The sequence below is a fragment of the Peromyscus maniculatus genome, chromosome 20, assembly GCF_049852395.1.
Source record: "Peromyscus maniculatus bairdii isolate BWxNUB_F1_BW_parent chromosome 20, HU_Pman_BW_mat_3.1, whole genome shotgun sequence".
Taxonomy (NCBI): Eukaryota; Metazoa; Chordata; class Mammalia; order Rodentia; family Cricetidae; genus Peromyscus; species Peromyscus maniculatus.
The window spans coordinates 45,645,442-45,670,546 of NC_134871.1; the positions used below are offsets into that span (position 1 = coordinate 45,645,442).

At 48.7% G+C, this 25,105-nt stretch overlaps 1 protein-coding gene and 1 pseudogene across 3 annotated transcripts in view; one reads left to right on the forward strand and one right to left on the reverse strand.

Moving 5' to 3' along the window:
* Nucleotides 1–25,105, forward strand: part of Mroh1 (maestro heat like repeat family member 1) — an 80,056-nt gene that overhangs the window by 23,745 nt on the left and 31,206 nt on the right. For all 3 annotated transcript variants that reach the window (XM_006989346.4, XM_006989345.4, XM_076556171.1), the window contains exons 5-13: nucleotides 1,332–1,463; nucleotides 1,889–2,051; nucleotides 2,246–2,344; nucleotides 7,810–7,961; nucleotides 8,329–8,469; nucleotides 8,799–8,891; nucleotides 15,701–15,779; nucleotides 17,229–17,342; nucleotides 24,138–24,211. In XM_006989346.4, coding sequence (XP_006989408.1) covers nucleotides 1,332–1,463; nucleotides 1,889–2,051; nucleotides 2,246–2,344; nucleotides 7,810–7,961; nucleotides 8,329–8,469; nucleotides 8,799–8,891; nucleotides 15,701–15,779; nucleotides 17,229–17,342; nucleotides 24,138–24,211 — 1,047 coding nt within the window. The remainder of the gene's footprint in view (nucleotides 1–1,331; nucleotides 1,464–1,888; nucleotides 2,052–2,245; nucleotides 2,345–7,809; nucleotides 7,962–8,328; nucleotides 8,470–8,798; nucleotides 8,892–15,700; nucleotides 15,780–17,228; nucleotides 17,343–24,137; nucleotides 24,212–25,105) is intronic.
* LOC121824579 (U6 spliceosomal RNA) lies at nucleotides 21,942–22,041 on the reverse strand (annotated as a pseudogene).

A 25,105-nucleotide genomic window follows, 5' to 3' on the forward strand; every position in this document is an offset into this window, starting at 1 on the left:
GAGGCAATGGAATGATTCCCAGTGATAGTCTGCTATACTCATAGATTGACACCTTGTGCAATTGTCATCAGAGGCTTCATCCAGCCACTAAAGGAAACAGATGCAGAGACTCACAGCCAAACTGTTCAATTATTTTTCCCTTTATTTATGTATGTATTTTATATAGATGGGTGTTTTGCCTGCATGTATGTCTGTGTACTACATGTGTATAGTGCCCAAGGAGGCTGGAAAAGGGTGTTGGATCTCCTGGGGCTGGAGTAGTTATAGATAATTGTGAGCTGCTGTGTGTGCTGGGGACCCATGTCCTCTGGAAGAGCAGCCAGCTCTTAACTGCTGAGCCATCGAGCCCCATGTCTAGCTTTCTTTTCTTTTCTTTTTTTTTTTTTTCCGAGACAGGGTTTCTCTGTGTAGCTTTGCGCCTTTTCCTGGAACTCACTTGGTAGCCCAGGCTGGCCTCAAACTCACAGAGATCCGCCTGGCTTTGCCTCCCGAGTGCTGGGATTAAAGGTGTGCGCCGCTGCCCGGCATGTCTAGCTTTCTTAACTGAACTCTATTGTCTTACATAGGCTCCAGCTGGCATATCCACCTGCCCTTCCCCTGCTGTGATGGGCACATGGCTGTGGGTGAGACAGTTTATGACATCAGTGAAGAGGTAGTTCCAGTGCCTGTGGAATACTAGCCTGTTCTGGGCCTGCCCTGGCTGACACCCATGCCACCCAGCGTAGGCTACTCTTAGTGGGTACATCAGGCTACTCCTACTGTGGGCAGCTGGAAGCCTTCATTAGCAACCCCTCCATGGCCCCTTCTATGGGCCAAGACAGATTCCACCCCAGCCTTCCAGTACAGGTGGCCGGCTCTTGAGTCCAGGGTGACTTAGAGCTGCCCAGATAAGGAAGGACTGTGTCAAGGGTTAGTCCAGAAGGTTGGGTCAGTAGTGTGCCCCAGGCAGTGACCCGAGCAGGATGGTGACTGAAGGAGGGCAGTGGTGGCTGTGTCTGACTTTGTGCACATTTATAGCCCCAGGAGGGGCCTGGCTGCAGAGAAAGGTGATTCAAGGAGAGCATCTTACCCTTGTGCCTAGGAGGCCAAGTGTGGGAGGAAGAGATGCTCTCTGGGATACCCAGAAGGCAGAAGGTCGCCAGCTCCTCTGCTGGCAGCTAGCCTCACAGATGGCCCTTCCAAAGACACACAGGTGCTTACACAGGCTCTGAGGCTCACCCAGTGTACTCTCTTTAGGGGCATGACCTTGCATAGTCCAGCCCCTGTAGAAACAAAATGCACACAGAGCACCTGGCTACTCTCAGAACATTCCTGGGAACTTCTCTCCTCAGCTGGCTCATCCATATCGAGCGAAGGTCCTGAGGGCCATGGAGACCATACTGAGCAGTCATATCCACGAGCTGGACAAGGACACTGCTGGCATTGTCATCCTCCTGGCTTCCAGTGAGATGACTAGGACCAAGGTGAGGGCCTTTGGCCATGTAGGCTGGGGAGGACAGCTTCTTCGGCCTCCATCCCATGGTACCTGGAACAGGGCTGGAGTTTGACGGGCAGAGACCCCTCGATCCTGTGTCCCCCCTCGGGGCAGAGGCTAACGCAGAGGACAAAGCACCTGACCTCTTAGCGTGCTCAGGCTAGTGGCTGCATGCTGCCCTCTTCCTCGCCAGGCCTCACCTCACCAGCCCTTCCCTCTCTCATAGGCATCAGGCCCTACAGAAGGGAGGTGGGCTGAGGGCTGCGCCATGTGGTCTCTGGCCTGTATTCACTAGGAACACTGGAACACAGCAACTTTTCCCTTTCCAGGCACCACTAAGGGCGGAGTAGTATTTTGCTTGTATCTCTTGAGAGGTTCAGGGAGAGTTCAACCTCGTGATTCTTTGGGGTGCAGGAGCTGGACTGTGACTGGCAACAGGCAGCGAGCAGCGTCCTGGTGGCGGTGGGGAAGCGATTCATCAACCAGGTGATGGAGGAGGTGCTCAGCAGGTTCCAGCCTGGCGTTCTGCCGCACGCCTCGGTGTTGCACACACTCGCCAGCCTCTCGGTGTCCAACGGTAGGCGCCATTGTGATTTGGGGCCCTTGATGTCCCTGAGTAGTTCTGAGGGCCTCTGAGGACTACCTGGGGTTCTGGGTCTCATGCCTGAAGCTGTGAAGAGTACTTCTGTGGGCCCCTTCCAAGTCCTGAGGGAGGGGGTGGATGGGAAGAGGGCTGGGCCTGCAGCCCCTGTGACAACCTCTCTCTTACAGCATTTGGAATGGTTCCCTTCCTGCCATCCATCCTGAGTACCATGCTACCCATGCTGGGTATGGCCAAGCAGGATGCACTGAGGGTGGTGTTCTGCTGTGGTAAGACAGTGGGCATTGCCCATCTCCTTCACTTTCTGAACTGGAGCCCCTCTTGGGAGGCTGTGTACAAAGATACCCTTTGTGGTTGGTGCCTTTGAGGTGGGTGTGGGCTACTAGTGAGGCAGGGCTCAGTTGGCCAAGCCACTGCTGAGGTGAGGCTGGGTAGGGCCCACACTCACAGACAGAGCCTCTGCCCCACCACTGCCTCTTTCTGATGCTGCGGATGGCCTCTCCAACCCCTGTGTTTTATCCAGAGGCCTAAATAGGCCTGGAGAGTGGGAAGAGTCTTTTCTCAGAGCATCGCTTCCATTTTTATACTACATGTTCCCAACCTGCAGAGTGGACCATTCACTTGGTATCTCAGACGCATGGTGGGGAAGGACCACATTCAGTGTCTTCCTACCATTTTCCTGTGGCCTGGGTCTGCAGCCCTTTGTGTGCTTGCAGGGGACCATGGACAGGTTGTGGCCTGTCACTTTGGTAGAAGTGGAGATCAGAGACCCTGGGCCACTGTCAACAGCAGCAGTTACTTCACAGGCATGGCCTGGGCTTCCTGAGTGTTCAGAACCCCTGACAGCAAGCCTGTGGTTCTATTGCTTGGTAGGAAGGGTGCACCCAGGCCCTTCGAGGACCCTCATGCCTCAAGTCAGGATCCTTTGTTCATGCCCAGCCCTCCCAAGTGGGGTCTGTTAGAGAGTTCTTGAGTTCTCTGCCTTTTCCCTGCCTCTTCTCCCAGCAGTAAAGTTCAGCAGGTTCTTCGGCTCCTACCACCTCTCCTCAGTCATTGTACTCCCATCTGTCTTGCCCTGCCTTAGCTATGCCATTGTCTGTGGGCTATCCCTTCTCCCTAGTCCCTTTCTGCCTGGGATTGAGAGCAGGGCCAGGGCAGTGGAAGAAATCCTGCTTGATGTAGTTTGGGGTGAATAGGAGATTTGTAATAGAGTAGGTGTTACATGAATGTTAAATGGTCTTATAATAAAAAACCCCGGCCGGGCGGTGGTAGTGCATGCCTTTAATCCCAGCACTCGAGAGGCAGAGACAGGCGGATCTCTGTGAGTTTGAGGCCAGCCTGGTCTCCAAAGCGAGTTCCAGGAAAGGCGCAAAGCTACACAGAAAAACCCTGTCAAAAACAAAAAAAAAAAAAAAAAAAAAAAAGAGGAAGGACACTCTGGGTTCTGAGCATTTGCTATTCATGCTGAGTACTAGAAGCCCTCCAATTCCTGCCGTGTGGGCACCTCTCATGCTGTAGCAGGTGGGCTCGACCAAAATGAACTCCTTTTGGGGGGTGTAGGGTCTCATGTTGCACAGACCTGGCTCTGTAGCTGAGGATGACTTTTAACCTCTGGTTCTCCTGCTGGAATTACTGACATGCAACCATTCCTTGGTTTCTGTGGTAAGGGCTTGAACCCAGAGCTTTGTGCATGCTCTGCAAACACTTTACCAGCTGAGCTACATTCCTCAGCCCTGTTTTGTTTTCAGAGAGAGGATCTCTGAATTTGAAGTCAATTCTGCTACCTTGGCTTCCTGATTGCTGAGACATTGGCTAAAGTCATCCAGGCTTAGCAGGCGTACTCCTAGAATGCCTCCTGCCTGTACCGCTCATATCAGGCATCCTTTGTTTGCTGCTGGAGGACACAGTAGTCCTGTGGCCAGAACAGCCTCCGTCAGGCCAGTGGGATCTCTGGCTCTGGGCATCCCAGGCTGGGCGTGGCTGAGGTTGACTGACGCACTGCAGAAGCAGAGGGCAGTGAACAGCAGTCTAACAGGAGGCCCTCCGTAGTAGAGGGGCGGATAGCAAGGTCTCAGATGGGCAGGGTGCAGCCTGCCTGGCTCGCTGCCTGAGATGGCAGGCAGCACACAAGTCCCACCTCTGAGCAAGGCCAAGTAGGAAGGTGGCAGCAAAAGAAACACAAACTGTGGCTGGGGTGTTAGCAGTTCGGGGAAGAGAAAACTACCAGAAGCAAGGCTCCGTGACTAGCATCCCAGGGAGAAGACAGGGGAGAGAGAACTCATGACGCAAGAGGATGTCACCATCCATTGAAGAGCTACAATCAAGAAGAAGAGTAAATCAACCTATCTAAAAATGTGGTCAGAGATGGAAAACATCACAGGACGACTGGAGGTTGAAGAAAGGCCCGGGGAATAGGGCAGAATTCAGAGTTTTAGGAACAGGAAAACAGAGAAGGGTTGGTGGGTAAGACCCCGGAGTCTGCATTCCAGTGACAGACACCTGGAAAAGAAAACAGAAGGATGTGTGAAGTCCCGTGACTCCACGATCAGAAGATACACCTGCTGTCTGACAGAGAGTAAAACAGGCTTTCCAGAGAAACGGGTCTCAGAAATGTATTTCATCCGTTCTTCCCTAGAGCAGATGAAGGCTGTGATGCTCAGAGGTGGCGTGAACTGAGGAGGAGGATGCCCAGGTGATGGCATTCTTATATGGTGGAAGGAGGCTAGGGTGAGTGGCCAGTGATGCCATTCTTCAAGGCTGTGTGCATGACCAACCCCTGCAGAACCAACAGACCCCGTGTGAGAGGATCTGAGTGCAGGGACAGCAGAGCTCCACTAGGGGGATTAGTGTTGTGAGGAGCCGGCTCCGAAGTGCCCGGCGGGCTGGAAGTACAAAAGGAGGACACGTCACTGTGGGAGAACTTGTGGCACTTGAGAGAAGACCCAGCTGGTGGCTGCTGCTTCCCAAAAAAAGGACGTTGGCATCGGGGTGGAACTCTTTCATCCTGAGTATATGCAACCCTTTCATCCTGAGTATATGCAACCGATTAAAGATCAAGATCTAATGAGTTGTGAGGATTTTACTTCTGGAAATACGATGACCTGCTCTTTGAAAACTATTCTTGCCGGGCGGTGGTGGCGCACGCCTTTAATCCCAGCACTCGGGAGGCAGAGACAGGCGGATCTTTGTGAGTTCGAGGCCAGCCTGGGCTACCAAGTGAGTTCCAGGAAAGGCGCAAAGCTACACAGAGAAACCCTGTCTCGAAAAACCAAAAAAAAAAAAAAAAACCAAAAAAAAAAAAAAAAAAAAAAACTCTTCTTGTCCCTGAAGAGCACTCTAACTAAGACCCCTCAGATCAAAAGGAAGAGCCTTGGGGCTGAGGGGAGCTGAGGACTCACAGGTCTCCTGCAGCCTCCAGGCCCTTTTGGTCTCAATGTCAGCAGCCAAGAGTGGTGGGAGCTGAGGCCATTGCCCACCGAACAGAACCCCAGAGGCCCGTGCTCTGGAAAGGGAGACTGACCAGTGAGCATTTCACTAGGGACTCTGGAGGGAAGGTAGTTTGGGGGTTTTGTTTGGTTTGGTTTGTTTTCTTCCTTCATTTCTTTTAAATTCTCTCTCTTGAGAGTTTATCGCTGTAATTTATCCCTGTATCAATGAAGGATTTCTCTGTGTAACAGCCCTGGCCGTCCTGGAATTCACTTCGTATAACAGGCTGGCTTCAAATTCACTGAGATCCGCTTGCCTCTGCTTCCCAAGTGCTGGGATTAGAGGCGTGCGCCACCACTGTCCAGAAAGTTTATTTCTCTTTTTGGATAAGATTGGAGACCTTGGTTGAGGCTCTGCTTCACAAGTGGGTTGAGTTAGTTGTATCTACTAGACACCATCCTGTGGTCAGCCAAGACTGTCCTGGGCACTGGCTGGGGGAGCCGCTGGCTGTGGTGTCAATGTCCCAGCATGAGCATGCAGCAGTGGCAGCCACCATCATGTGCATGTCAACTTAGCGCAGAGCAGGCTCAGGATGATTTTGGAATGATCCAGTGGAGGCCATGAGACAACAGAGTGAAGAAATAAAAGAATGAACAAGCCATAAAAGAGAGTTCTGTGAGGGAAAAAAAGACTAAATAAAAGCATCAGAAGCTAAATTTTCTACAAGAAGTGGGTGGTGTAGGAATACAAGGAGAATGGGCATAGGATCAGAGTCTAAGGACACCCTGAGGGCAGCACCCAGCAAGAGCCTTTGAGACTCAGAGGATCAAGGGAGAAGGGATAGGGTGGAGCAGGTGGCAGACATGTTTGCCAGCTCTCTCCCTCCTTGAAGGATGAGAATCCTCATACCAGAAATACAGCAGATCATCCGAAGTAGTCCTTGCCAGAATCTAGATACCATGAAGTAACTTCTGGAAAAGGTTGAGCATCCAGAGCCACATCCTCTTCCTGGGACCCTGAACCTAGCATGGCAGGAAATAGCGTCTGTGGTAAAGCTGTTTGAGAGTCACTGCTGTGAGGGCTAAGAAGGATGGGAAGACTCATAAGCGATGGAGGGTTCCCAAGCCCATATGAGGGCCACACACCAGCAACAAAGCAGTCACATGACACTTGGTCATTGGTACTCAGTACTGGAGACAAAGGAGGTAGCCTGAGAATCCTGTGGACAAGGCCATGTGCATTATGGCTATCTGTACAAAGGCTGCAAACATCCTTCCACTTGCCCTGATATGGGCTGAGCCACTCCTGTACAAAAGGAAAAGGGTCAGTTCCCAGGTTCTTTTGTGATCTGAGAATTAACATTTACGTGAGGATGCCCCACTTACCACTTTGCCTGTGCACTATCAATCAGATGGTTTTGGATTGTATGAAGGTCGCTTTGGCACGATGTGAGCCCTTGATGGACTGACTAGTTCCAGAGGGTGGAAGCACAGAGATTTCTGTCTCAGTGCCCACCTTCTCCCTGTAGCTCTGTTGTATTCTCTCATGACCCAGACCTGTGTCTTGGGCTCTAATCCCAGCCATATCTTTTGTACCTCTCCTATGACTGCCCACAGCAGCTCAGAGCCTCTGCTCTACCCACCCCTGTCCCCATGGCACAGCCAAGGAAGGCATGAGTAATACCCCTGGCAGCCTGTGCCCATCCACATAGGCCTGGAACCTCTTTCCGGTTTCTTCTTGCCCTTACACTGGGCCTGGTAGCCCTTGTTCTGTATGGCGCATGATCAGGGAGAGGGGCACAGTGCTCCCTTCTTTTGTCTCTAGGGTAGACGTGAAGGCAAGGTTATTTCAAGGGCATTGGATCAGAGTGTTGTGGATTGGCACTGTCCTGGAGGCTCAGGGGGAATATATCCCTTCGTTCTTCCCTGTTCTGGTAGTATGGCAGTAAGCCTCTTGTGGCGTCTTGGAGCTTCAGCTTCCACTCCGCCTCCATTGTCTGCTTCTGTTACACATGGCTGCCTTCTCCCCATGTCTTCTATTTTCAAGTCAGGGCTAGGGCCGCTCTCCTCTATACGACCTTGTCCTGACGGGCCTGTAGTCACCCTGTTTCCACAGAAGGCCAGATCCTGAGGTTTCAGAGGAGATACAGATTTGGGGAGACCTTCTGTTTGTCCTGGTGTAGTCTGGGGGTCACCACCTAACCAGGTGCTGGTCTAGGCACCATGCAGACTGTCTTGGGAGTTCATGGGCAGCGCTGGGGAGCCAGTGCGGGATATGTCAGGAGTTGCTCTCTCTGGGGCCATCACAGCTCTGCAGCACTTCAGTGAAAGCACCCTGGAGTACCTGGCCAACCTGGACCAAGCCCCAGACCCCACCGTCAGGAAGGACACCTTTGCTGCTGACATCTTCGGCGCCTATGACGTTCTTTTCCACCACTGGCTGCAGAGCCGTGACGCCAAGGTACAGCTCTGACCCATCAGGGGCCGAGGCTCAGCCCCTGAGGCCTCCTTCTGCCTTTGCCCTTATAGTGGTCCTAAGGGAGGAAAGGCGCCCAAGTTCCCTGCCCACAGATGGTGCTGAGGAGGTGGTGAAGAGCCCCTGCCTCCAACTGGAGTCAGCCTGTTCTAAAGCTTGATCTTGAGGCCTGGTCATTGTAGGCCCCTATGGCATCCACTGTCTTCCCTGAGACTGTGTCCTGCTGGCCACATCTGACCTCTTGCCATAGTTGCCCCATAGATGGACTAGTAACTGGTAGCCACCAGGCTTGCCTGTTAGACCTGGGGTTCAAAGCCATGAGCAGACAGGGAGGCCTTTGCTGTCTTTTCAGCTCCGGCTTGCAGTGGTGGCGGCTCTGGGTCCCATGAGCCACCTGCTTCCCAGTGAGAAGCTGGAAGAACAGCTCCCTAAGCTCCTCCCTGTAGTGCTCGGCCTCTACAAGAAGCACGCGGAAACCTTTCAGATATCCAAGGTATTTGTAGGGAGGAAGGGCGGGCACAGCAATACCGGGACCCCTCAGATCAGACCCTGTGGGGGCAACCCTAACTTAAAATTTTGTGTTGGGTTATGACGTGAGTGGCTTCCACTCGACTAAGTGCTGGATGGAAGCCTGGGAGCTTTCACCTCTACCTGCCATACTGACCTTTCTTAACCTGCCCCCAAATTCTAGAGGTTAAGGTGTACCTTCTTCATTTGGGTCTTAAAGGGGATTGGTGTTCGCCTGGACCGCTTCCTAGGGCCCCACTTCCCTCTTGTGGGGCAGAAGGTGGACTGACGCCATCTCCTTCCTGTCTTGAACAGAGCCTGGGACAAATTCTCGAGGCAGCTGTGAGTGTGGGCAGCCGCACACTGGAGGTTCAGCTAGACGCCCTGTTGGTGGCTCTTCATGCTCAGGTAGGCTGGGAGATGAGAACTTGGGGAGGTGGATCTTGTGGGGGTGGACTCTTCAAAGTGAGTTGCCCAATGGGAGCACAGGGAGCATGATTTGGAGTGGGTACTTCAGTCACACAGCCGTACAGTGGGCTTCCTGAGCATCACATGGGTGTACACGGCCTCCAGGGACGAGGCACCATCTTCCAGCCCAGCAGTCTGTTAGTTCTATTGATGTGACACAATAGCATGGCTAAGACAACTTACAAAAGAAGGTGTTTGGGGCTGGAGATATGGCTCAGTGGTTAAGAGCACCTGCTGCTCTTCCAAAGGACCTGGGTTCGAGTCCCAGCACCCATGTCAGGCATCTCACTTCTGCCTGTAATCCAGCAGGAGGAGTGGGGATCCCACTCCCTCTTCTGGCATCCACCCCCACATGAACATTGCAGACACTCATAAGACATGTACAGCTGTCCAGATAAATAATAAAAGTTAAAAATTATTTAAAAAAAATATTTTAAAAAAATAAAGTGTTTAATTGAGCCTAAAGTTTCAGAGAGTTCGAGTCCATGATGGTGGGCAAAAGCTTGGTCACAGGAATAGCTAAGAGCTCACATCTTGATCTATGAGTAGGAGGCTGTATTAGTCAGGGTTCTCTAAAGAAACAGAACTGTTAGAGTGTGTGTGTGTGTGTGTGTGTGTGTGTGTGTGTGTGTGTGTGTGTGTCTGTGTGTGTGTCTGTGTCTGTGTCTGTCTGTCTGTCTGTGTGTCTGTGATTTACTAGCATGGCTTACAGGCTGTGGTCCAAGTAGTCCAGCATTGACTGTCTCCTGATGAAAAGGCCAAGGATCTAGTAGCTGATCAGTCCTTGAGACTGGGTGTCTCAGCAGTCCCAGTCTGGTGCTGGAGTCCAAGGGAAATCTGAGAGAGCCGCCAGTCTTCGGTCTGTGTTGGAATTCTGAAGAAGTGGGTTCTAACAGCAGTGAGGGAATGCCTCGGGAGCCGGACAGTGAAAGTGAGGGCAAGCAGGCAAAAAGAAAAACTTCTTTCATCCCTGGCCTTTTATGTAGCCTGCCATCAGAAGACGTGGCCTGGATCCAGTGTGGTTCTTCTTACCGCAAATGCTCTAATCAAGAAAATTCTTTACAGTCAAATCCAGCTTCTTGTTGTTTGTTTGTTTATGTGTATGGATGTTTTGCCTGCATGCATGTCTCTACTACTAGCATCTGGTGCTTGTGAGGATATCAGATCCCTGAGACCTAGTGTTACACATGGTTGTGAGCTGCCATGTGGGTGCTGGGAATTGAACCCAGATCCTCTGGAAGAGCAGCCAGTGCTCTCAACCACTGAGCCATCTCTCCAGTCTACAGTTGCTTAGGTTTTAGATAATTTCAGATATAGGTGACAACCAAGATTAGCCATCACAGAGGCAAGGAGACCTAACTGGAAATTGTGTGAGTCTTTTCAAACCTCAAAGCCCACCCTCAGTGACACACCTGCTCCAACAAGGCCACATCTGCTAATCCTTCCCAAGTGGTTTGAACAACTGGGGAAGTATTCAAACACGGAGGCCTATGGGGCCATTCTCATTCAGTCACCACATACAGGAGCCCCTGGATGGAGGCAGCAGGAGAGAGTGTGGCACTGAGGCTGGCCGAGGAGCTCTCAGAGGGAGTTTCAGCATGGGCACTGGATTATGGTGGGAAGAAGAGGCCGGAGGCTGCTTTGGTCCACTAAGGAATTGAGCAAGAGAGGAGAGTCATGGGGTACCATGAGTCACAAGATCCCATTGCCGGAAGTCCTTCTGTGAGAAGTCATCTGGCTGGGCATCCTCCCTGTGGGTCAGGAAGACTGAGAAAGCTGCTGTACACAGTGTGACCCAGCAGAGGGAACATGGATCCGTGGAACTTTGTTGTTAAGAAAAGAATAGAAAGGTGCAAAGGGGTCTTGGTGAGCTTCCAAGGAGGCTTTCTTTTCTAATGTATATGTATATATTTATGTATATTCATATATATATTTATATATGTGTATATATATATATATATATGTATATATGTGTGTGTGTATATATATATATGTATATGTATATATATAAAACAAAACAAAAGATTGAAGCTTGCATTTAGCTTAGGTTGTAAAAGCTGACTACATGGGAAATCCAAGACAAAGTGAGGCTGGTTACATTGTTCTCGCTCTCTCTTTTTTGTCCTTTTTTTGTTTTTTTGAGACAGGGTTTCTCTGTGTAGCTTTGGCTGTGCTGGAACTCACTCTGTAGATCAGGCTGGACTAGATTCCCCTGCCCCTGCCTCCGGAGTGTGAACCACCACCCAGTTTACATTGTTCTCTTAAAGGCAGATTAAACAGGCTTAGTGTAGTAGGTTGAGCACAGTGTTCTTTTTTTTTTTTTTTTGTAGTAAGTATGAATTTAAAATATTTTTTTAGATTTTTTATTTTGTTTTATTTATTTTTAATAAATTTTTTAATTTATAATTAATTTAAATTTACATATCAGCCACGGATTCCCCTGTCCTCCTTCCTTCCACCCCCCAGCCACTCCCCCAGTCTACCCCCTATACCCACATCCTCCAAGGCAAGGTCTCCCCTGGGTATTCAGTTAAAGATTTATTTATTCATTATGTGTATAGTGTTCTGCCTGCAGATCAGAAGATGGCACCAGATCTCATCACAGATGGTTGGGAGCCACCATGTAGTTGCTAGGAATTGAACTCAGGACCTCTGGAAGAGCAGCCAGTGCTCTTACCGCTGAGCCATCTCTCCAGCCCCTAGGTTTATTTATTTTTAGTGTATGAGTGTTTTGCCTTCATGTGTGTCTGTGTACCAGGTGTGTGCAGAGCCCTTGGAGGCCAGAAGAGGGAGTTGGGTCCCCTTAGACTAGAGTTACAGGCAGTTATAAGCCACTGTGTGGGTAGTGGGAATTAAATCTTGGTCTTGTGGAAGAGCAGCCAGCACCCTTAACTGCTGAGCTGTCTCTGTGGCTCCTAAGTACGTAGTCCTAAATGATCTCCAGATTACCTTGGCTGTGTGGTCTGGCAAAGGATCAAGAAGGCAAGAAGTAGTTCCAAAAACTGTATCCTCCCTCCCTCTCTTCTTCTCTCCCTTCCTCTTGTTCTGCCAAGATAGACATTGTGAGTAGGCAAGGTAGGCTTGGGCAGTTCTGGATTTTGTTTGTTTTGTTGCTGTTGTTTGTCGTTTTGGTTTTTTGAGAAAGAATTTCTCTGTGTAGCATTGGCTGTCCTGGAACTTGCTCTCTAAACCAGTCTGGCCTCAGACTCATAGAGATCCACCTGCCTCTGCCTCCTGAGTTCTGGAACACCACCTGACTAAATTGTACATGATTTTTTTAAAAGATTTATTTATTTATTTATTTATTTATTATGTATACAGTGTTCTGCCTGCATGTATCCCTGCAGGCCAGAAGAGGGCACCAGTTCTCATTACAGATGGTTGGGAGCCACCATGTAGTTACTGGGAATTGAACTCAGGACCTCTGGAAGAACAGCCAGTGCTCTTAACCGCTGAGCCATCTCTCCAGTCCCGCCCCCCCCCCCCTTTTTTTTGAGACAAGGTCTTATGCAGCATAGGTTGGTCTTAAATTTATAGGAATCCTTCTTGCCTCCATTTCTGGAATGCTAGAATTACAGATGTGTACCGCCACACCTGGCAATACGGCAGCTTTTATATCCCTCATTTTGACAGACGCAAGCCACATCCTTTAGTGTTACAGCTGTCGTTCAGCCCTTGAGTAGCAGGACCTTACCAGGAGCCAGTGTTACAGCTCCTGGGCCTGGGGTGACACCTTTGGCCCTGAAGTCCAGCTCCTTAGAGCCAGGGCCTGTAGTACCTGCCCCGTGGCTCCTCTCTTCCTCAGTCCCTGCCCTCCCTGCAGTTTTGAGCTTGGCCTCAGACTGCTCAGCCACCACCGCTGCTGCTTGGTTGCTTCTGCCTGTGTTACTGCCATGCTTTCTCTGCTGTTGCTTTCCTGTCACCCTCGGCCCAGTTACTAAAAGCAATCCAGAAAAGACCACTTGAGGGAAGCCTTTTATTGCACCTGTGAACCAGGCTTTTCCATTTGGGCCACCAACCAGCTCCCAAATCACGGCATGGAGACTTAGTATTAGTTTTGAATGCTCAGCCTAGCTCAGGCTCGTGTCTGACTAGCTCTTTTAACTTAAATTAACCTGTTTATCTACCTTTTGCCTCAGGGCTTTTTACTTTTCTTTCCTCCTGTATATCTTACTTTAACTGCTTTTCATGGCTGTTTGTCTGGTGCCCGCCTGGCTTCTAGCCCCGGGCGTCTCCCTCATTCTCTCCTCCTCCTCCCCCTCCTCCTTTTCTTCTTCTTGTCTTCTTCTCACCCTAGATTTCTCCTATTTTTTCTCTCTGTCTGCCAGCCCTGCCTGTCCCTCTCCTGCCTAGCTATTGGCCGTTCAGCTTTTTATTAGACCAATCAGGTGCCTCAGGCAGGCCCGCTGAAACAAATGCAGCACATCTTTACATAATTAAACAAATCCTTACGCTGTTAAACAAATGTAGCATAAACAAATGTAGCACACCTTTACACAGTTAAAGAAATATTCCACAGCATAAACAAATGTAACACATCTTTGCCCAGTTAAAATAATATTCCACAGCAGGCCTGATGTTGCACAGACCATTTGGGTCTCTCTCAGCTGACCCAACAAATGATTCAAGCAGCTTACCTATCCATGTAACATAGCCAGAAGAGAGGCATTTATACCAATCACAGCAAACTTCCCTTGCAAATAAAGGCTTATGTTCGAAGGAATCAGCTTTGGCCCTTTGTTACCTGTCTTAGCATTTCCTCTCTGGTAAGCCACCAGGGGACCTGCTTCCTCTCTGGTCCAGGTAGAAGTCGCTGCAGGATCATCTAGAGTTCACCAAGGCTTGTCATAACAAAAAGTCCAGTGTAAGCTTTGAAATAGTTCTGGCAGGGTCTGTACCTTCAAGAGCCAGAGCAAGCAGCCATATTGTATAGCTTCCTCAGGATGTCTGTGGAGTGTTCATGATGGTCAGTGCTGGCGTAAGGGTAGGATGGATGGCTGTTTGGCTGACAGTCATTTTATAGCAAGGGAGAATCCAAAAGTTGCCAAAAGTTAGGGAATCCAAGTGCTCTCGAATATTATTAAGGACCAGCTTTAATAATATTCTTCCCAGGGGCCCAGAAGAGAAGCTACAAACGACAAGAATTATTTTTGGGAAAAGAATCTCTAAGTACACCGAGCTCTTTTGTCCATCTACTTTTATTACTCTGGGATAAATTCTGTGTACACAGCTTCAGTTCTGCTCTCATGCCTAGCTCTTTTCTTGCCTGATTTCTCTCTACCTTTATCTGCTGTCCTCTAAGTTCTATCTTAATTCTCTCATCCTAGTTCCGTCCCATCTAGATTCTCATCCATCTAGTTCTTTCCCATCTTAGCTCCTCTCCCACCTCCTTCTTTCTCATCTTGTTCTTTCCCATCTGGCTCTTCCTCATCTTCCATCTTGTTCCTCTGGTACTCTCTTCTAGCCCTTCAATCTAGTTCTTCCCCATCTCTGTTCCTTCCTCTCCAGTTCTTACCATCCAGTTCTTCCATTCTCTTTTCTCTTTTCCATCTTGTCCTTGCTCTGGAAATAAAACTGCCTTTTATCCCTTGGCCCTTATCTCCAGTTCCAGGAGATCCAGTGCTGGTACACACATTTGGTGCACATGCATACATGTAGGAAAAATAAAACTCATATATAAAATAAAAATAAATAATTTTGTTTGTTTGGTTTTTTGAGATAGGGTTTCTCTGTGTAGTCCTGGCTGTCTTGGAACTTGCTTGTAGACTAGGCTAAGAATTTACCAGGCTAAGTGTGGTGGCGCAAGCATTTAATCCCAGCACTTGGGAGGCAGAGGGAGACGAATCTCTGAGTTTGAGGCCAGACTGGTCTACATAGTGAGTTCCAGGACAGCCAGACCTTGTCTCGAAAAACAAACAAACAAACAAACAAAGCATAGGCTGGAGAGAGAGCTCAGTGAGTGGTTAAGAATATTTGTTGCTGGGGCGGGGTGGTGGTGGTGGTGGTGGTGGTGGTGGTGGTGGTGGTGGTGGTGGTGGTTGGAGAGATGGTTCAGCAGTTAGTTAAGAGCACTGATTGCTCTTCCAGAGGACCCGAGTTCAATTCCCAGCACCCACATGGCAGCTCACAACTGTAACTCCAAAATCTGACATCCTCACACAGACATACATGCAGGCAAAACACCAATGCACATAGAATAAATGTAAATATAAAAAGTAATTATAAAAAAAGAATATTTGTTGCTCTTGCAGACAATCTGGGTTTGGTTCCTAGTACTCACAAGCTCACAGCTATCTGTAACTCTAGTCCAAGGGAATCTGGCACCCTCTTTTGACCTCCAGGGGCACCAGGAATGTATACATTTATTGAGGCAAGACACTCATACATACGAAACAGTAAAGTAGGTCTTTAAATTATTTTATTTTACATGTATTGGTGTTCCTCCTGCATGTTTATCTGGGTGCCATGTGTGTGTCACAGGGGTCAGAGGAGGGCCTCAAGTCCACCGCATCTGTCGAAACAGTGAGTTGTGAGCTCCGTGTGGGTGCTGAGAGTTGAAGCCAGGTCCCCTGGGAGAGCAGCCAGTGCTGTCACTCCAGCCCCGCTTTAAAAAATTTAAACACCCAAAGCGGCGACAACAAAACCCCTTCCAGTACCTCCAGTGAGGTGGAGCCACTCACCATTGCACGGCAGGGCCCTGACATGGCAGTGAGTCTGCCACCATAACCTCGTCCTGTCCTCTGGAGCAGATTTGTGTGCCTGTGGAGTCCTCCAGCCCCATGGTGATGAGCGGCCAGAAGGAGGTGCTTCGCTGCTTCACAGTGCTGGGTGAGTGGTGCCTTCTGTACAGAAAGCCTCGGAGAACATGTCTGACCAGAGGCCCTCTTTGCCCTTTGTTTTATATTCATTCATTCATTCATTTATTATTTATTTATTTATTTATTTTTATGAGACAGGCTTTCTCTGTGTAGCCCTGGATGTCCTGGAACTCACACTGTAGACCAGGCTGGCCTCGAACTCACAGAGATCTGCCTGCCTCTGCCTCCCATGTGCTGGGATTAAAGGCGTGTGCCACCACTGCATGACTATTTTTATTATTATTATTATTATTATTATTATTATTATTATTATTATTATAAAAACAAACAAGACAGGTTCTCGGGGTCCTTTTAGCTCAACTGGCCTTGAATTCATGATCCTTCTGCCTCAGGCTTCCCAATACTGGAGTTCCAGTCGTATGCCTCGTGTCTGGTCAGCTGTCCTCTTTGAGGAGGACAATAGTAGGTAGCTCCGTGGCTCAGGCTGAGGAGGGTTAGGGCCTGCAGCAGGGTTGGTTTCAGCCACAGCTCCCAAGTACTTGATCTCCATTGAAGTGAATGTTACAGCCGCACTTCTCTTCTAGAGGCTTCTGTCTCCCATTCCCCACGGTCCATCCTTGACCCTCACCCACAGTCTTTGCACCCCTCTATGTGGCTGCTTGGCTCTGGCCATCAGTCTGGCATTACCTGACCCCCCGCTAGAGGTGACAGCATCTTTCAGTGCCTCTACTGGAGCCTGGTGGTCTAGGTCAGTGAAGGCCCGGCCTACCAGCTCCGTCCCCGGTGTCTGCAGTCCTTCAGGGCCTGCTCGCTCGCTCGCTCGCCAGCTTGAGGGTCAGGCGGAGGTTTGTGACTTACCAGCTGCTGAAGGCCAGTGACATCTGCACCCACCTAGAGCCTGGAGGGAGGGGATGCTGGGAGATGGTTCAGTGTGGTGGGAGGGAGGACCAATTTTTTACTGTCATTGACAAAGGTGAGAACTCACCAAGGTAGTTTGGGTTCCCACTGGCAATGATAGAGGTCCAGGGCAGAAGTCTGTACAGGGTCAGGGGTGGAGTGCTTGGAGATTATTCTCTATCTGCAGACCAGCCCAGAAGCAGGAGGATCTCTGAGGGGTCTCTTGTGAGCTCCCTATGAATTAAGTTGGAACAAGCCCCCTGGCCCTGGTGACCGCAGGTCTGAGTCTCACATGTCCTGTGTGGTAGCAATCCATTGGTGTTCCTCCTGTGCTCCGACCCTTCCCTTTGTACAGCCACTCCAAGAAAACACTGGGGTGAACTTGATGGCCGGGGAGTCCCGGCTTCCTGCATTCCCCACAGTGAGTCTTTGCCTTCCCTGCCCCGGGGAGCTCCAGTTCCAGAATGACCAAGATACACAAATTCAGTCCTGGGGAGCTTAGGGTGCAAGCACGGACAAGGAGCAAAGTTAGAAAGTGTCTGATATGCATGTTACCCTGCAGCCTGCTGCTCTCCTGACCGACTGCTGGCCTTCTTACTGCCCAGGCTGGACACTAACAGTGAGAGACTCCGCGTGGGTACCCTGCAGATCCTGAGACACATCATCAACTCGGCTGGTGAGTGCCACCTGTGCCATGTCCGGCATAGGGTAACACCGGGGTAATGTCTATCTTACAGATGACGGTAGCATCCTGCTCTGAATTACTATTAATAATAGTAATTTGCCTTGGTGGTTTTCACAGTTGAATGTTGTCCTAGTTGTTACTGCTGATAAGACACCGTGACCAAGGCAACTTCTAGAAGAGAAGGTTTATCTGGAGGTGAGGGGGAGGGAGGGAGAGCAGGTGCACATGCGCAAGCGTGTGAAAACTGGGAATGGCCTGGGCTTTTGAAACCTCAGAGCCCGCCCATGGTGACACACCTCCTCCATGTGAACACTGGGGATGGCCTGGGCTTCTGAAACCTCAGAGCCCGCCCCTGGTGACACACCTCCTCCATGTGAACACTGGGGATGGCCTGGGCTTCTGAAACCGCAGAGCCCGCCCCTGGTGACACACCTCCTCCAACAAGGCCACGCCTCATACTCCCCCAGACTCTCCTACCAGCTGGATACTAAGCTATGTATGGCTATGGGACCATTCTTCAAACCACCCCAGACATAGCACTTGGGGTTCCACACATGCTCTACCTCTAAGCAACACTTTCAGCCCCAAGTTTCCTGCTTCTAAAGGAGATTTATTTGATTAACAATAAGGTTCAAAAAGGTAATCACAGTTGTACAAGTAGGTTTCTGTTTTGGTGAGTTTCATTCATGCCCTGTCAGAGGTCAGAAATCAATGACCATGGGCCACATTGGGTGGCATTAGATACAAGGTTCAGAAAGGTAGATCCAGTTTTCTGGGGCTCTTCCAGGCAGTAGCTTAAGGCACCAGAATTTTGGTTTTAATTTTTTAGGTGTGGGTGTGTTTAAAAAAAAAAAAAAGAGTTCACTAGTGGGGCTGGGCATTAGTAGCGCACGCCTTTGATCCCAGCACTGGGGAGGCAGAGGTAGGTGGACTGTGAGTTTGAGGCCAGCCTGGTTTACAGAGTGAGTTTCAGGACAGCCAGAGCTGCTGTTGTTTGTTTGTTTGTTTGTTTGTTTGTTTGTTTGTTTAAGGAGTCTCTCTACATAGTCTTGGCTATCTGAGATTAAAGGTGTCCACCACCACGGCCAGCATTTGACTGGAAACCTTCATCTAGCTGTGTGATGCTTTTATTGATTTCATTACAGAAATACAGTTTGCCTGTATTTCATTTTTCCTCTCTGTTCTTTCTGTGGGCATTTCATATGGAAATGTCTGTGTACAGGAAACAGAATTCTCTCTATCTAGAGATATTCATCATGCGCTTCATTTCTCTCTGTAACCTACCTTAGGGAGCTTCTTGCTTTCATAAATACAGTTTCAAGACACTTTTAGTTTCTTTTCTTGAAATACAGCTCACACGTGGAAGCAGCACAGATGGTAACTGTTCTTTTCAGTACATGATAACACAAGCCCATTATTTCCCACCTGGATGAGGAATAAGGATATGTGGCCACTAGCAGGCCTTTGAAGGGTAGCTTCCAGCACAAGAAGATCTTACTGTTTGCATGTTGTGTAAAGAAAGGGAAATTTGGGCTGGAGAGATGGCTCAGTGGTTAAGAGCACTGACTGCTCTTCCCGAGGTCCTGAGTTCAATTCCCAGCGACCACATGGTGGCTCACGACCATCTGTAATGAGATCTGGTGCCCTCTTCTGGCCTGCAGGGACACATGCAGGCAGAATACTGTGTACATAACAAATAAATAAATCTTAAAAAAAAAGAAAAGAAAGGGAAATTGTACAGTATGGAGCGTTTTGTATCTGAATTATTTTTCTGTTTTCTGTTTATGATATGTTTATATATCACAGAGTTCATCATGTGTGATGAACTATGCAGTTCACTTGCTGGCTATGAATATGCAGATTCCTCCAGTTTCTTACCCTAAAGAAGGCTGCTGCTGTTTCTATTTTTCCCCTGTACACGCTTAGTCAAATGTGTGTCTAGGACCAGAATTTCAGGTTTTAGGTATGCATTTGTCTAGTACTGCTAGATGAAAACACTCCGTTTTCTTTTTTTTTCTTTTTTTTAAATTATTTTATTTTATTTTACAATACTATTCAGATCTACATAACAGCCACAGATTCCCTTGTTCTCCCCCTTCCTGCCCCCCTCCCCTTCCCCCCAGCCCGCCCCCCCATTCCCACTTCCTCCAGAGCAAATTACCCATTTTAGTGGAGCCAGTCCTTTGCCTCCTAGCCAGGGTAACTTGTTTTGCAGCAAGCCACTAGTTAGCTGTTTCATGTAGCAAAACAAGGCAGAAAAATCCCTGATAAGGGCAAGGATGGGGCACATAGACATACTTTTCCTGGACACTAGTTTTATTACTACTATTACGTTGTCTGAGCCTGTAGTCACCTCTGTGGCTTTAACACTAGGTAGCGCTCTGAGCTCAGGTTTGCATCACTTCTGTGGACTTAAAGCCGTGTAAAATAGGACCAGGATAGCAACTTCAGGAAAATAAGGCTGTCTATAGTTGTCTGTTGCTCCCTGAAAAATCCTAGTCATCTAAAGATGAACTTGAATGAACCATTCTTTGGGCTTCAATATGACTTCCAGGTAGGAAACAGGTTCATTTTAAATTTCTCCAAAAAATTTACACAACACACATGAACCTCTACCCCAGTGAGAAGCAGCTGCCCTCGTCTTGAATACTATAGCCTTATCATCTACACCTTTGTGCCTTTGCCCCTAAGGTTCCAGGGTCTAGCTGTGCGTAGTTTGTTTTTGTTTTTATTTTCAGTCTTTTGTGACAAGGTCTCTATGTAGCCCTGATTGTCCTGGAACTCACTGTGTAGACCAGGCTGGCCTCGAACTCAGAGATCCACCTGCTTCTGCCTGCCCCGCAAGTACTGGGATCAAAGGTGTGTGCCACTATGCACAGTTGACCATTGATATTTTTGTTTTGTTTGTTTGTTTTTCTTTTAAAGAGAGGATGTCAGGTATCGCAGGCTGGCCTTGAACTTGTTATATACCTGAGAATGACCTTGAGCTCCTCCTCCTCCTGGCTCCACCTCCCTCGTGCTGGGATTTCATGTGTTCACCCACACTTGTTCTTATTCAGTGCTGGGGATTCAACCTTCGGCTCCATGCCCGTTAGGCAAACACCCTGCCAGCGTAGTTACATCTCCAGCCCTGCTTTTATGTCTGTTTGTTCTAAAACGACATAACATACAATGGCATAATTCAGTGATGTTGAGCACAGCCACACAATAGTGTGGCTGTCACCGCTACTCTCTGTGAAGTGCTCCTTCCTGTAGTCCTGAAGCTGCCCACTTCCTGGTGACTGTCCTCAGTCTCTGTTCACACAAGTTCCATGGTATTACCATCTTTTCTTCCTATCCCAGATTTTTTGTTTGTTTGTTTTTGTTTTTTGTTTTTCAAGACAGGGTTTCTCTGTGTAGTTTTGCGCCTTTCCTGGATCTCCCTCTGTAGACCAGGCTGGCCTCGAACTCACAGAGATCCACCTGCCTCTGCCTCCCGAGTGCTGGGATTAAAGGTACGCGACACCACTGCCCAGCCTCCTACCTCAGTTTCAAGGTCATGAATGTTCCTCAACATCTTCTAAACACTGCATATTTGCCTCAGGTCAGACTTAGAATTTCTATTCTCTGGGCTTTTATAGCACGCATCTCATTGTTCTGCATTGTATGTTATTACTACCCTGGACCCTGACCAGGCTTGGTTGTGGTGGATCCAGGGGAGGTAGGGCATGGCCCAAGGTGGGGGTAGGGCTGGGGCACTGGGGACAAGGCCATGTTTCTTTGAGGTCTCTGCCCTCTGTGTTGGGCTGTGTTGCTGCTTTGGAAGCTTGTGTCCTGAGTGCTGTGTGCCGTCTGGGTTCAGACTCCTAGCTTATGAAATTGGGATCAGGATGACATCTTTCTTACTGGACTGTCTATATAATGAAAACATTGTCACAAGCAGTGTATTACCTGCATTGCGCCCAGTGCCTTCATTTTTCTTCCCTATTTAACTTTTAAAGAATAGATTGTTTGTTTATTATATGTATGTATATGTGCCTTCATGAGTTCATTGGCAGGTGCCCATGGAGGTTTAAGCATTTAATGCTTTATTGGAGTTATAGGTAATTGTGTGCTGCCTGATGTAATTCTGGGAACTGAACCCAGGTCCTCCCTCCACAAGAGCAGCTCTTAACTGCTGAGCCATCTCCCCAGCCTCTTTACTTCCCCCCCCCTTTTTTTTAAGATGGATTTATTTATTATGTATACAGTGTTCTGCCTGCATGTGTCCGTGAAGGCCAGAAGAGGGCACCAGATCTTATTGTAGATGGTTGTGAGCCACCGTATGGTTGCTGGGAATTGAACTCAGGACCACTGGAAGAGCAGCCAGTGCTCTTAACCTCTGAGCCATGTCTCCAGCCCCTACTTTCCCTTTTTTTGAGACGGAGTCTTGTTCTATAGCCTAGACTGGCCTCGAATTCACTAGCTTCCTATGGCAGCCTCCTCAGCTAGCCTGGAGCTCATGATCTTCCTGTCTCCTTCTGTTAGGGTTACAGGCATGTACCACATCCAGTGATAACTACTTCATAATATCCATTTAAAATTCATCATAAAAAGTGAAATCCACTATAAGAAAATACGGAATGCTTCACAGATGGAAATGTCATCATTGCACAGGGGCTGTGTTGATCTTCTGTGTATCATTCCAGTTTCAGTCTGTGCTGCACCCAGCATGTAGGGCCACTTAATGACCATCTTGAAACTTCTTTTAAGTGTTAGGAGATAAGCCTGGCAGTGGTGATGCACACCTTTAATCCCAGCACTTGAGAGGCAGAGGCAGGTGGATCTCTGTGAGTTCGAGGTTAGCCTGGTCTCCAAAGTGAGCTCCAGGACATCCAGGGCTACACAGAGAAACCCTGTCTTAAAAAAACCAAAAAAAAAAAAAAAGAGAAAGAAAGAAAGAAAGAAAGAAAGAAAGAAAGAAAGAAAGAAAGAAAGAAAGAAAGAAAGAAAGAAAGAAAGAAAGAAAGAAAGAAAGAAACAGAATTAAGACATAAAAGGTTGTGTTGCTGATTCCCAGCAAGGAGGAGCCCCAGACCAATAGCACAGTCGCCTGGAACGTGTTAGAGGCCCAGTCACCCAGACCTGTCACATCAGGTGTTAACCATCTGCTGACTCGGAAGCCACTTCAGTTACAGTCACTGACGAGACTTCCCTAGACTCTGGACCACTTGTCTACTTATCGCCTCAACTGCCAACTGCTTAGCTTTTTAAAAGATACGTTTAAATTTAGTGTGCTTGTTCGTTTATTGTGTGTGAGTGCCGTGAAGAGGGAGTAGACATCAGAGAACACTTACAGGAATTGGCTCTCTCCATCTATCTGCCATGTTGGTCCCAGAGGTGGAACTCAGCAGTCTGGGTGGCAAGCGCCTCTACTCACTGAGCCATCTGCCCTGGCCCCCACCCTGGCTTTTCTCTTTTCTCCTTTTAAATTTTTTTATTATTGTTATTAGTAGTAGTATTGGTTTTTCAAGACACTGTTTCTTTGTGTAGCCCTGGCTGTCCTGGAACTCGCTCTATAGACCAGGCTGGCCCCGAACTCAGAGATCTGCCTGCCTCTGCCTCCCGAGTGCTGGGATTAAAGGTGTGCACCACCACTGCCTGGCTTCTTTTTATTATTTTTAATTATATATGTCTGTGGATATGTGCATATGAGTGTACATACCCACAGAGACCAGAAGTGTCAGATTTCCCTGGAGATGACTATGAGCCACCTGATGTGGGTGCTGGGAACTGAACTCAGGTCCTCTGGAAGAGCAGCACATGCTCTTACCCACTGAGCCATCCCTCCGGCACCCTCACACCCCCCTTTAAATTCATCATTGTCATTGTTTGCTCAGGCTAGAGATTGAGAAATGAACCTTGAGTGTCTATCCAACTGTAAGCCACTATGATTTAATATTTTATAGAAAAGAGGTTTACAGAAAACAGAATCCAAGCAGAAGGTATTTGGTATTCTGCATCACATCTGTCCCTTAGGTGCTGGTTTGGGCCCTCACCCACAGCCCCCCATACCTCTTACTTGTACTGTGCTTTCATAATGACTTCTTTCGAATGAGCTAGAGAACAACTCTTTTCAAGGTGACCTCTTAAAAAGCTGGCTACGTCTGGCCAGGCAAACATATTTGGTGGGAGGCAAGTGCACATGCAATACCAAGAGCGTCTTTCTTTCTTTTTTAATTTATTTTATTTTGATTTTTCGAGACAGGGTTTCTCTGTGTAGCCTTGGCTGTCCTAAGACTCGCTTTGTAGACCAGGCTGGTCTCGAACTCACAGAATCCACCTGCCTCTGCTTCCCAAGTACTGGGATCAAAGGCATGTGCCACCACCGCCCGGCTACAAAGAGCTTTTCTTAAATTCATGTACAGAGAACTGAGCACTCTCAGAGCGGGGGCACCATTAAGCAGTGGATAATAAAAGACAGGACAGATGTCTCAGATGGCTTTCTCTGAGGCTCCTGCTTACAGAGGCGTTTCCTTAATTCCTTTGATCTTCTGTGGTCTACCCTCTGCTTCCCCTTGCCAAGTCTGCAGCACACGTCATTTCAACATCACAGGATCTGAGAGCACAGTTCTTCATGCACAAGGACTCTGAAGAGAACTAAAAATCCCTTTTTACTTTTTGATTGGTAAAATGTTGTTTTTCTCCATCAGAGCAATGTCCTCCTTCCACATGAGGACCAAGTGAGGCCGAGACTTCAAGGTAGCCGTGGGTAGGATGACTGGTCTTGGTTGGCGGGGACTAAGCCATCTTGTTTGTTTATTGCAGCCGCTCAAATGGAGGTTAAGAAGCCCTTTATCCTCTCTTCCATGAGGCTCCCTCTTCTGGACACCAACAGTAAGGTAAAGTGGACAGATTAGCTTGGCCCTTCTTGGAATAGGCCAGTTAGTTTGGCTCATCCTGAGCAGCCAACAGAAGAGTGGCCAGAACACTAGAAGTGCCTATCCTACCAGTCTCTGGGTACAAACAAGCAGAGAGATGCACACATGTGTAAACAGGCTACATTCCCACATTGTTAGTGAACCCAGGGCCCCTCAGGGTTGGGATCTGTCGCAGGCCCAGAGGGCTCCAGCACCACCCGAGGGTCACCATTCACCAGAAGGAGTCAGAGAACTCAGGCAGCTGGTATACTCGCCACTTACACAGGCATTGTGTAAATCAGCTGAGGAGCTGGGTGTGGTAGCTCATGACTGTAATCTTAGCGCTTAGGAGTCTGAGATAGGAGTTCGTGTCTATCCTGGGCTACATACACAATTAGATCTTATCTCAAAAACAAAAGTCAGCTGGGAAAGAGCTCTTGGGACAGAGTTCAGGAGTGCCCAAACCTGCAGCTTCCCATTGCCTTTTGTGGGCGGGGCAGTGTTAGTACCTTGGTAGCAATGTGTGACCACACATTGTATTGCCAGCTAAGGTCATTCCTGAGCCTTGCGCCCTGTTATGTGGATGTGCTGGGCTGTCTGTATGGCTACACTCAGGCTCCAGCCTCTCTGAAGACGGGACTGATATCATGTGGCTTGCAGGCCTACCTGAATTACAGCCTTCAACTGTGGGAGGTGACCCTGGTCCCAGATCATGAGACATTGTTACCATGGGATATCTCAAGGGTTCCCAGGAGTCTAGGAAACAGGTCAGATTCCTCGTTAGGCAAGGTAGACCTTTTCCAGCCCTCTAGGCACTGTTGTCTTGAACAGGTCCATCTTGTTCAGAGGCAGCAGGATTCAAGCCCTCCTTGAGAG